The 10,625-nt window shown below is 64.3% G+C and overlaps 1 protein-coding gene across 2 annotated transcripts; it reads left to right on the top strand.

Moving 5' to 3' along the window:
- The first annotated feature begins 33 nt into the window (after positions 1 to 33).
- LOC136296535 (laminin subunit beta-2-like) lies at positions 34 to 10,333 on the top strand. Of its 2 annotated transcripts, none has more exons than XM_066195675.1 (33): positions 34 to 263; positions 435 to 598; positions 691 to 820; positions 1,012 to 1,085; positions 1,190 to 1,378; positions 1,454 to 1,517; positions 2,411 to 2,613; positions 2,701 to 2,821; positions 3,128 to 3,316; positions 3,387 to 3,566; positions 3,643 to 3,755; positions 3,843 to 3,922; positions 4,000 to 4,135; positions 4,310 to 4,465; positions 4,577 to 4,704; positions 4,786 to 4,903; positions 5,019 to 5,211; positions 5,286 to 5,429; positions 5,536 to 5,767; positions 5,841 to 6,004; positions 6,084 to 6,305; positions 6,827 to 7,041; positions 7,134 to 7,230; positions 7,299 to 7,671; positions 7,743 to 7,927; positions 8,004 to 8,245; positions 8,313 to 8,516; positions 8,609 to 8,753; positions 9,054 to 9,261; positions 9,342 to 9,483; positions 9,573 to 9,749; positions 9,822 to 9,984; positions 10,069 to 10,333. In XM_066195675.1, exons 1-33 carry the CDS (start codon positions 206 to 208, stop codon positions 10,203 to 10,205), a joined length of 5,346 nt encoding a protein of 1,781 aa, XP_066051772.1. In that variant the 5' UTR covers positions 34 to 205; the 3' UTR covers positions 10,206 to 10,333. The 2 variants fall into 2 exon arrangements, with proteins under 2 accessions (XP_066051772.1, XP_066051773.1); XM_066195676.1 differs by having other exon boundaries at positions 35 to 263; positions 9,825 to 9,984.
- The last annotated feature ends 292 nt before the right edge of the window (positions 10,334 to 10,625 follow it).

Consider the following 10,625-nt stretch of genomic DNA (forward strand, 5'->3'; position numbering starts at 1 on the left):
CAGCCCCGAGCGCTGCGCCTGCCGCCAGTTCGGAGGGGCCGGGAGGGACCGGGAAGGGGACGGGAAAGGGACTGGGAACGGGAACGAGAAAGGGAACCGGTGGGTCAGGACAGGACGGGACGGGACCGGCGGGCACCTGCCGAGCGCCCCCTTTACGCGCCCTTTGCGCCCCTTTCCGTCCCGTCTCGCCCCGTCGCGCCCCGCGATGCGGAGCCCGGCGAAGCGGAGCCCCGCCGTCCTCCTGCTGCTGCCGCTGCTGGCCGGTGAGTCCGCGTCCCCCGCCGCAGCGGGGCCGGTGGGCACCAGGGTCCGGCCCGGCCCCGCCGTCCTGTTTCCGGGCGGTCGCGGAAGGGGCCCCGGGCACGGCAGGGGGAGCCCCGGCCCCGGCCCCCCCGCCCGCCCCGCAGCGCCCTCAGCCACCCGCCGCTCCGCAGGGCTGGGGGTGGCCCTGGCCCCCGATTCCCCACAGGGCTGTGCCCGCGGCAGCTGCTACCCAGCCACCGGGGACTTGCTGGTGGGGCGAGCAGCCCGCCTAAGTGCCACCTCCACCTGCGGGCTGCGCCGGCCCCAGCCCTACTGCATCGTCAGTCACCTCCAGGTGAGTGGGACGGGGCCTGGCAGAACCGGACGAGGGTGAGGGGCACGGGATAGCGTTGGGGGACGCACATCATTGAGCCTCCCAACTCGCAGGAAGAGAAAAAGTGCTTCATCTGTGACTCGCGGCGACCCTACGATGCCCGCACCAACAGTCACCGCATCGAGAATGTGGTCACCAGCTTTGCCCCCCGCCCCAAGAAAGCCTGGTGGCAGTCGGAGAATGGTGAGCAGTGGGTGGGGGTGTTGGGGCATCCTGTCCCGTCCCGGGGGGCTCTCGTTCCCTTCCTCCCACGCTGAGGAAGTGTGACTCAGCCTGTGGCCGCGGCCGCGCCCATGGACCACTGCCGGCTGGGGGGGACGAGTCCCCGGGACCTGTCAGCGGGTGCTTCCACTTGTCACACTTGTCATCCCCAGGTGTGGAGCACGTCAGCGTCCAGCTGGACCTGGAGGCCGAGTTCCACTTCACCCATCTCATCATGACCTTCAAGGTGGGTCCCAGGGGCATGTGGGCACCCAGGCTGGGATGGGACAGGACGGAACACACCCTCAGGGACTGTGGGGCTAGCCCCTGTCCCACCTGGGTGTTTCACAGACCTTCCGCCCCGCGGCCATGCTGGTGGAGCGCTCAGCTGACTTTGGGCACACCTGGAAAGTGTACCGCTACTTCGCCTATGACTGCGCTGCCTCTTTTCCCCACGTCCCCCATGGGCCCCCACGCCGCATTGATGATGTCGTCTGCGAGTCCCGCTACTCTGACATCGAGCCCTCCACTGAGGGGGAGGTGAGGCCCTAGTAGTGTCCCAGGAGAGTCAGGGGATCCCTTGCACTGCTCTCATCACCTTGATGTCCCTTCCAGGTCATCTACCGGGTGCTGGACCCTGCCATCCCCATCCGGGACCCCTACAGCCCTGCCATCCAGAGTGAGTTGCCAGCCATCTGGGCTCCTGTTTGGCTGCTCTATTTTGGGTGCAGCTATTTTGGCTGCTCTCTCCCTGCTCTGGGCCCTACACAGGGGTCAGGACCTGATCCAGTCTGCGGGGTCTTGGGCTCCTCTGCACCCTGCCCTGTGAGAGCAGCTAAAGGTCAGGTTGCACTGGGTTAAGTGGAGGAGAATGGCTGTGCCACAGCTGAGCCCAACACCAGCTGTGGTTCAAGATGGGGAGACAGGCTGGGCACAGGACACAGTGGGTTAATCACCCAAGGCTAAATTTAGACTGGGAGCAGGAGGGGAGGAATCTGCAGGGCAGGGCCACTGGGAAACTGCAGTTGTGGGGAAGCCATCCTGTCTTCCCAGGGCCCCCAGACTGCGCCCACCAGGCACAGCCATCTCCTGGGCACAGCCCCTAATGGTGAATGCCCCAAGACATGTAAAGGTGCTGTGCCAAGGGTGTTGTTCTGCACTGGTGGGGTCTCAGCCTCCCCCTGCTGTGGGAGTGCAGAACCCAGCCCACGCACAGCCAGACTGTGCAGATACGAGTGTAGGAGCTGAACCCCCACAGCTACGTACAGCCTAGCCTGGCCATGTGCAACCACGTGCCTTTGAGCCAAACCATGCACAGCCCTGGGCCAATACTGTGTGATATAGAAAACCACAACAGACCAGTCTGATACCGTGCAGCCCTGCATGGACATCCCATGCCATGCAGAGCCCATCCCAGCCATGCCCAGCAGAGCAGAGCCATGCCCAGCTCCTCTGAACCACCCACAGCCTCCTGTGCCATGCACAGCCCAGCCCAACTGTGCCCCACAGAGGTGAGCTGTGCATAGACTGCCCAGCCACTGTGTGCCAACAGGGGTTCTCTCCCTGCCCTAGACCTGTTGCGTGTCACCAACCTGCGGGTGAACCTCACCAAGCTGCACACGCTGGGGGACAACCTGCTGGACTCACGGCGGGAGATCCGGGAGAAGTATTACTATGCGCTCTATGAGCTGGTGATGCGTGGAAACTGCTTCTGCTACGGGCACGCTTCTGAGTGCGCCCCGCTCAGTGGGGCTCCCGCCACCACCGATGGCATGGTAGGGCAAGCCAGGCCTGTGTGCCCTGCTGGAGCTGGGTAGCTGTGCTGCCTAGTCCTGCAGCCCCTTACTGTGGCATCCTGGCAGGTGCACGGGCGCTGTGTCTGCAAACACCACACACAGGGGCTGAACTGTGAGCGCTGCGAGGACTTCTACCAAGATCTGCCCTGGCGCCCAGCTGAGGGCTCCAGCACCAACGCCTGTCGCCGTGAGTGCCTCTGCTGGCACCAGCTCCTGGCACAGTGATCCTGGTGCCAGAGCTGTCAGGTTGTGCTGTGCCAGGGGTTTCTGGGGTCCTGTACAGTGGGATGTGGTGCCAGTGGTGACTGGCATCATGCAGACTGTTTGGGGGTGTTTGGGGTGCTGCAGCCTGTACTTTGCGGGGGGGTCTGGGGTTGTGGTGCTGTATATCAGAGCAAGGAGAGCCCAGGCAGGGGAGGTTTGGCCCTGGGGGTGCTGCTTGCCAAGTGTGGGCTGTGGTGCCGCATGCTGTGCCATGGTGCTGTCCCTGCAGGCTGTGACTGCAACGAGCACTCACGGCGGTGCCACTTTGACATGGCCGTGTTCCTGGCCACGGGGAACACCAGTGGGGCTGTGTGTGATGGCTGCCAGCACAACACCATGGGCCGTCGCTGTCACCTCTGCAAGCCCTTCTACTACAAGGACCCCACCAAGGACCTGCGGGACCCTGCAGTGTGCCGAGGTCAGTATGCGACAGGCTGTGCAGGGTGGTGCTTTGGTGCTTACAGTGCTGACCCTGCCTGTCTCCCCAGCCTGTGACTGTGATCCTGAGGGTTCTCTGGATGGTGGGCTGTGTGACAGTGCAGATGACCCAGCCAGGGGCCTGATTGCGGGGCAGTGCCGCTGCAAGGAGAACGTGGCCGGTCCCCGCTGTGACCGCTGCAAACTTGGCTTCTTTGGCCTCAGCACCGACAACCTGCAAGGCTGCCAGAGTAGGTACCAGCTTGGCACCTACTGGGGTCAGGCCTGTGGCTTGGCATTGCTGGAAACTGCTGACTCTCCATGCAGGGTGCCAATGTGACCCCCGTGGCACGGTGGCTGATGGCAGCCGGTGTGACCCTGTCAGTGGGGAGTGCTTCTGCAAGCGGCTGGTGACTGGGCGCAGCTGCAACCAGTGCCTGGTGAGTGGGGCTGTGCCATGGCCCATGCATGGTGCTCAGGACTATAGTACACAGATGGCTGCTCTCTTACACCCTTGCCCTCTGCAGCCCGAGCACTGGGGACTGAGCCACGACATCCCGGGCTGCCGGCCCTGTGACTGTGATGTGGGAGGTGCTCGCAACAACCTGTGAGTCTTTGTGGGGAGGCCGAGGGCAAGGGATCAGCCTCCTGGCATCAGGGCTGATCGTGCTGCTGGGGTACCAGATGTGCCATGGGGACAGGGCAGTGCCAGTGCCGCAGCCATGTGGTAGGACGACAGTGTGAACAGGTGGAGTCCGGTTTCTACCGCATCAACCTGGATCATTACACCTATGAGGCGGAGGATGCACGGCTGCATCAGGTAAGGTATGAAGGTGTCCTTGGGGAGGACATCAGGCAGAGCAGGGCAGTGGGTGCCCCTCTGCAGGGTTCCCAAACCAGCAGGCAGTGGTCTGCCTCCCTACTCAGGGCAGAGCAGTGCCTGCTGGCCAAGGCAATTTTTAGGGTCCCATCTCACGACAGCTGCTTGCACCAGGGCTCAGTGGTGGAGCGTGAGCCCCCCCCAGACCGTCCAGCTTCTTGGACAGGGACAGGCTTTGCCCGCATGTTGGAAGGTGGCTGGGTGGAGTTTCACGTGAGTGACGTGCCTTTCTCCACCGAGTATGATGTGGTCATTCGCTATGAGCCCCAGGTGAGCACCAGATGGTGAAGCCGCCAGTGTGATATATTGCCAGATTGGGAGGTAGTGGTGGGGAGTTCCAGTTGGTGAGGCTTTTTGACACTGCCCCTTCTTGGCTGCTAGCACCCAGAGGCCTGGCAGGAGGTGGGGCTGAAGGTGCTGCGCCCCAGCCCTGTTTCCGCCAGCAGCCCTTGTGGAAACACCATCCCTGCTGATGACCAGCTCTCCACCAGCCTCCCCTCTGGTGCCAGGTAAGGACCTCAGCTGGGTTGGGCAGTGCTGGGCTCACTGGAGGCACATGGCTGCCCTTGCTCTGTTTTGCCCCCATCCAGGTACGTGGTGCTGTCCCAGCCCATCTGTCTGGAGCAGGGTATCTCCTACACGCTCCGCCTGGAACTGGGCTGTGCTGCTGCTCGTCAGGATCCCACTGCCAGTGTGCTCATTGATTCGGTGAGGGGCAGATGGGCAGTGGGATGGGGGACAGCAACTCTTCAGGGGAATAGGATGCAGCCCTAAGGAACACAGGGAGAGAGGGACATGACATTCCACTGTCTTTGCCCTGCAGCTGGTGCTCTTGCCTCGTTACTCCTCACTGGAGATGTTCATTGCGGGTGACCCCAGCTCCATGGAGCGCCGGGAGACATTTGAGCGGTACCACTGTGCCCAGCCCTTCCACGCTGCAGGGCCCTCGCCTGTGGCCGAGCCGTGCTCCAGCCTCCTGCACAGCCTCTCAGCCATCCTGCATGATGGGGCACTGCGTGAGTACAGCCCCACACCCTGTCCTGCACCCTGTCCCACAGCAGCTGACACTGACCCTGCTCTTTGCCTGCAGCCTGCCTCTGTGATCCCCAGGGCTCGCTCAGTGCCGAGTGCCAGCCCCAGGGGGGGCAGTGCCAGTGCAAACCCAATGTCGTGGGACGGCGCTGTCACCGCTGTTCCCCAGGAACCTTTGGCTTTGGGCCCAGCGGGTGCCGACGTGAGTGCCAGTGGGAGAAGAGCCTGGGAATCCCAGGGCTGGGAGCGTGGGGAAGGGATGCTCTCTACAGCTCAAGGGCAGACACTGTGGGTGCTGTGCTTTCCAGCATGCCAGTGCAGCCGTGAGGGTTCAGTGAGCACCATCTGCGACAGCACCTCAGGGCAGTGCCCCTGCCGTGAGGGCACCCATGGCCCACGTTGTGACCGCTGCCAGCCCGGCCACTGGGGCTTCCCTGTCTGCCGGCCCTGCCAGTGCAACGGGCACGCTGAGAACTGTGACCCTCGGACAGGCAGCTGCCTGCGCTGCCGTGACCACACGGATGGTGAAAGGTGCCAGAGGTAGGTGGGGTTACGTGCCCAGGCTGGGGCAGGGTGCTGCCAGCAGCCCCGGCTCTTGCTGACCTGCCCGCAGGTGTGCGGCCGGACACTTTGGGAACCCAGCGCTTGGCTCTGGGCAGCACTGCCGGCCCTGCCCCTGTCCTGAGGGGCCCAGCACCCCCCGCCACTTTGCTGCCTCCTGCTACCAAGACAGCCGCTCCCAACAGGTCATCTGCCACTGCAGCCCTGGGTACACAGGTGAGTACCTGCCACGGCACACTCAGTGCCTTCTGGGGTGCCCTCTCTCCAGGCACTGCCCAGCGCTCTGTGTCAGCAGGTTCCCGCTGTGATGAGTGTGCCCCTGGGTACTATGGGGACCCTCTGCAGGGTGGGCGCTGCCTGCCCTGCCAGTGCCATGATAACATTGATGTGACGGACCCAGAGGCGTGTGACCGGCGCACAGGGCAGTGCCTGCGCTGCCTCTACAACACAGCAGGGCCCCACTGCGCCGAATGCCAGCCCGGCTTCTATGGAGATGCCACACGACACAGCTGCAGGCGTGAGTACCCACTGCCGTGCCAAGACAGACCTGCCTCCAGGGGCCGACACGTCCTTGGGGACCACATGCACCCATGGCTGCCCCTACTTGTGCACAGTGCTGTGGAGTCCCTGCAGCCCTGCCTTGGAACAGAGTTGTCTTCTCTGCCCAGGCCCAGCACTGTGGCCCAGTCCCTGTTCCAATGTCCAACTTATTCCATCCCATCTATATCCTATTCTCATGCCCATTCTTGTCCCCATTGCCATTGCATCCCCACTGCAATCCATCCGTCCCCATCCTGTCCTTATTCCAGCTCTATCCTGACCCTGGTCCCATCTCCATCCCATCCCCACAAGTGGTCCTCATGCTCCTCCCATTCCACCTCCATGCAGTCCCCACCCCATCGGTTGCCCAATCTCTGCCTCCATCCCACTCCTGCTCTGTCCCCATCAGAACTTCCATCCCATCTGCACTGCAATCTCATCCTCATCCTTGTCCTCATTGCCTCATCTCTATCTTTGCTCAATGCCTCTTGGTTGCAGGTTGCTCCTGCAATCCCCTGGGCACTGACCCCAGCACGTGTGGGCCCCAGCAGTGCCACTGTGACAGGCACAGTGGACAGTGCCACTGCTTGCCCCATGTGGAGGGTCAGAGCTGTGACCGCTGCAGCCCCAACTTCTGGAACCTGGCCAGTGGGCAAGGCTGCCAGCCTTGCTCCTGCCACCCCCAGCACTCCCTGACACCCACCTGCAACCAGGTGAGACACGACAGGGACAGGGGTTGGGGGGATGCGATGGGGCTGGGGGTGTGCTGCAGCAGTGCCAGCCTCGGACATGCCATGTCTGTCAGTTCACAGGGCAGTGCTCCTGCCGGCCAGGCTTTGGGGGCCAGACTTGCTCTGACTGCCAGGAGCACCACTGGGGTGACCCACGGCAGCAGTGCCGAGGTGAGAGCCAGTGCTAGCGGGGGGATCGCAGTGGGCCCTGTGGCGTCCTGACACTACTCTCCCTGCAGCCTGCGACTGTGACCCCCGTGGCATAGCCAGCGCCCAGTGCCACCGCAGCAGCGGCCACTGCGACTGCCAGCCTGGCATCTCTGGAGTTCGCTGTGACCAGTGTGCTCGGGGCTTTTCTGGTACCTTCCCTTCCTGCCAGCCCTGCCACCCCTGCTTCGGGGACTGGGACCGTGTGGTGCAGGATCTGGCCGCCCGTACCCGAGCGCTGGCACAGCGGGCCAGCCTCCTGCAGCACACCGGGGCTGCTGGCGCCTTCGAGGGCACCTTCCGGCAGCTGGAGGAGAACCTGGCCACCGTACGTGATGTGGTAGCCACCCGCAACGCCACTGCTGCTACTGCTGCCCACTTGACGCACACCATGGAGGGGCTGCGGTGAGTATTTACCACAGGGCACGGCTCCCAGGGTAGCCGTGGGGGCAGCTTTTCACCCCCTTCCCTTGCAGGCAGCAGATCGAGGAGGCAACTGAGAGGCTGACACGGGTGGAAGGGGAGCTGACAGCTGCTCAGGATGCCAACTTCAATGCCAGCCACGTGCTGAACACTGTGGACCGGGGTGCCCGTGCCCTCAACCACAGCCTGCAGGACTTGGAACAGCGGCTACACACCCTCAAGACCTCCAATTTCCTCGGTGAGCCACACCACAGAGCCAGGCTAGAGTGGTCAGGCCATAGCCAGGGGTCTGACAGTGTCTCTGTCCCCACCAGGTGCCTATGACAGTATTCGCCAGTCGTATGAGGAATCGCAGGAGGCTGAGCGCCAGGCAGACGCCTCCACCCGTGCCATGCCCAGCCCTGTCAGCATCTCTGCGGCCACCCGTCAGCGCACTGAGCAGCTCCTGGCCAGCCAGCGGGATGACTTCAATCGCCACAATGCGGCCAGCCGGCGGGCACTGATGGACCTGGCAGCAAGGGCACAGGCACTGAGCCTGCACCCACTCAATGAGAAGGTGGGACATAGGGAGGGGACTGGGGGAATGGCACCCAGAGCTGCCCTGATCTCATGCTGCCTTGCAGGTCTGCGGTGCGGCAGGTGATGTGCCCTGTGCCGAGAGCCCTTGTGGGGGTGCCGGGTGCCGGGATGAGGATGGGGGTCGACGCTGTGGTGGTCTGAGTTGTGGTGGAGCTGTGTCCAAGGCTGACAGTGCTCTGGACCGGGCACGCCATGCCCAGGAGGAGCTGCGTCAGGCTGCCAGCGACATGGCCCAGCTCTCCCACAAGGTGTGTGGCACATGGGTGCTGGTGGGATCTGGTGGCACAGCCACCCTCTGCAGTCCTTGGGACTGGCACCAAGGGTCTCTGCCCATGCTCAGGTGGCAGAGGCCAAGGGGAAGGCAGACGAGGCCCGGTTGCGAGCGCAGGCAGCCCTGGACAAGGCGAACCAGACCAGGGCCCGTGTGGAGAGCTCCAACAAGGAGCTGAGGGAGCTAATCAGCCATGTCAAGGCCTTCCTGAGCCGTGAGTGCCAGCATGCCTGGAGGGCTGGCCACCCCTGCCCAGGGCTTTGTGGCTCTGTACCTGCACCACACTGCACTGATCCTGCACTGGGCCGTACTGCATTGTCCCAACACTGCATGTGGGCTGTGCCACCCCTGCCCCGTGCTGCATTGCATGGTTCCTGCCCTGCCCCAACCATCCTGTGCCCTCCAGCCATCTCTGGCCCTCTGCCCTGTCCCATGTTCCTCTCTGCCCTTTGGTTTGCCTGCCCCTTCCCCGCTGGCATGCTGTAGGGAACACACTAACTTCTTCCACCTGCAGAGGAGGGGGCTGATCCCGAGAGCATTGAGGTGGTAGCCAGTCGGGTACTGGAGTTGTCACTCCCCGCTGCACCGGACCAGATCCACCGCCTGGCCGAGGAGATCAAGACGCGGGTGCGCAGCCTGGCCAGCGTCGATGCCATCCTGGAGCAGACAGCCAGTGATGTGCGTCAGGCTGGGCAGCTGCTGCAGGATGCCCAGCGGGCCAGGTGAGCCCAAGGATGTGAAGACACAATCCCTCCAGGAGCCCCCAGCCCAGGCTATGCTGAGGCCTTTCGTCTGGCCGCAGGTCACGGGCAGAGGGAGTGCGGGGCACAGCCGAGGCAGTGCGGCAGGCACTGGAGGAGGCGCGGCAAGCCCAGGGCATGGCTGAGCAGGCACTGCAGCAAGCTGCCGGCGACATCCAGCACAGCGAGAGCGCCCTTAGCATGGTAAGAGCCCCATCCCTACGACCACGGGACCCCATCCCCACCATGTGGTCAGTGTGACCACACCAAACTCCCATGCCACTGATCCCCAGATGCAGACCCAGACAGGAAGTGCAGAGCAGCAGCTGGCAGGTGCCATGGAGCAGATTGGGCTCCTGGACAGGCAGACCGATGCCTTGAAGGTGAAACGTGCAAACAACAGCCTGGCAGCCACACGTGCCCAGGAGGCAGCCAGCACCGCGCGGGACCGGGCAGGAGAGGCGAAGCAGGTGGGTGATCGGGGGAACTAGTGTGGCAGCAGAGGTCCCCCGACGATCCCGCTGACCAGCCCCACTGCCCAGCAGGTGCTGGAGGGCCCACTTCGGGACCGGTACCGGACAGCGCAGGAGCTGGTGGAGCACCGGGCACAGGGGGCACAGCAGGCGGGCAGCCGGGCACAGCAGTTGCGGGAGGAGGCTGCGGGACTGCTACAGAACGCCCAGGGCAAGCTGCAGCGGCTGCGAGGTGAGGCCCGAGGGTGGATGCTGGGACGGTGGTGGGGACAGTGGTGGGAGGCCCGTCTGATTCACGTTCCCCCTGTCTCTGCAGCACTGGAGGAGGAGTACGAGCGGAATGAGCGTGTGCTGGATGCCAAAGCAGCCCAGCTGGGCGGGCTGGAGGCCAGAATGAGGGAGGTGCTGGCCACCATCAACCAGCAGGTCCAGATCTACAACACCTGCCAGTGATCCCCCGAGGGGCCTGGACCCCCCTGGAGCAGCCAGCCTCCTGCTGCCCAGCCTCCGCCCGCCCTCGCAGCGGCAGGCGGGGTGGGGGCTGCAGGGTATCACCGTGTGAATAAAGTTACAGAGCAAGACCGCCTCACCTCTGCCCCGTGCCGTGGGCCGTCTGCCCCGGGGGCCCACAGCGGCTTCCCCCGGGGTGGGAGCCGGCTGCCACCGGCCGTAGGGCACAGCGGGGCTTGGGCGCGGGCGGTGGGGCGGGAATCGGCAGCGGGGCTGGGGAGCACAGCATACCCGGGACCCGCACAGACCAGCCCGGCACTCCCACGGATCAAAGCCGGGTCCCGCACGGGGCAGAGGCGGACCCCCGCGGACAGCACCGGGACACGCCGCTCCCGTTGCCGCGGGAACGCGCCGGCACCACCC

The sequence above is a fragment of the Chamaea fasciata genome, unplaced genomic scaffold (assembly GCF_029207755.1).
Source record: "Chamaea fasciata isolate MVZ Bird 193981 ecotype frontalis unplaced genomic scaffold, bChaFas1.0.hap1 SCAF_13, whole genome shotgun sequence".
Lineage (NCBI taxonomy): Eukaryota > Metazoa > Chordata > Aves > Passeriformes > Sylviidae > Chamaea > Chamaea fasciata.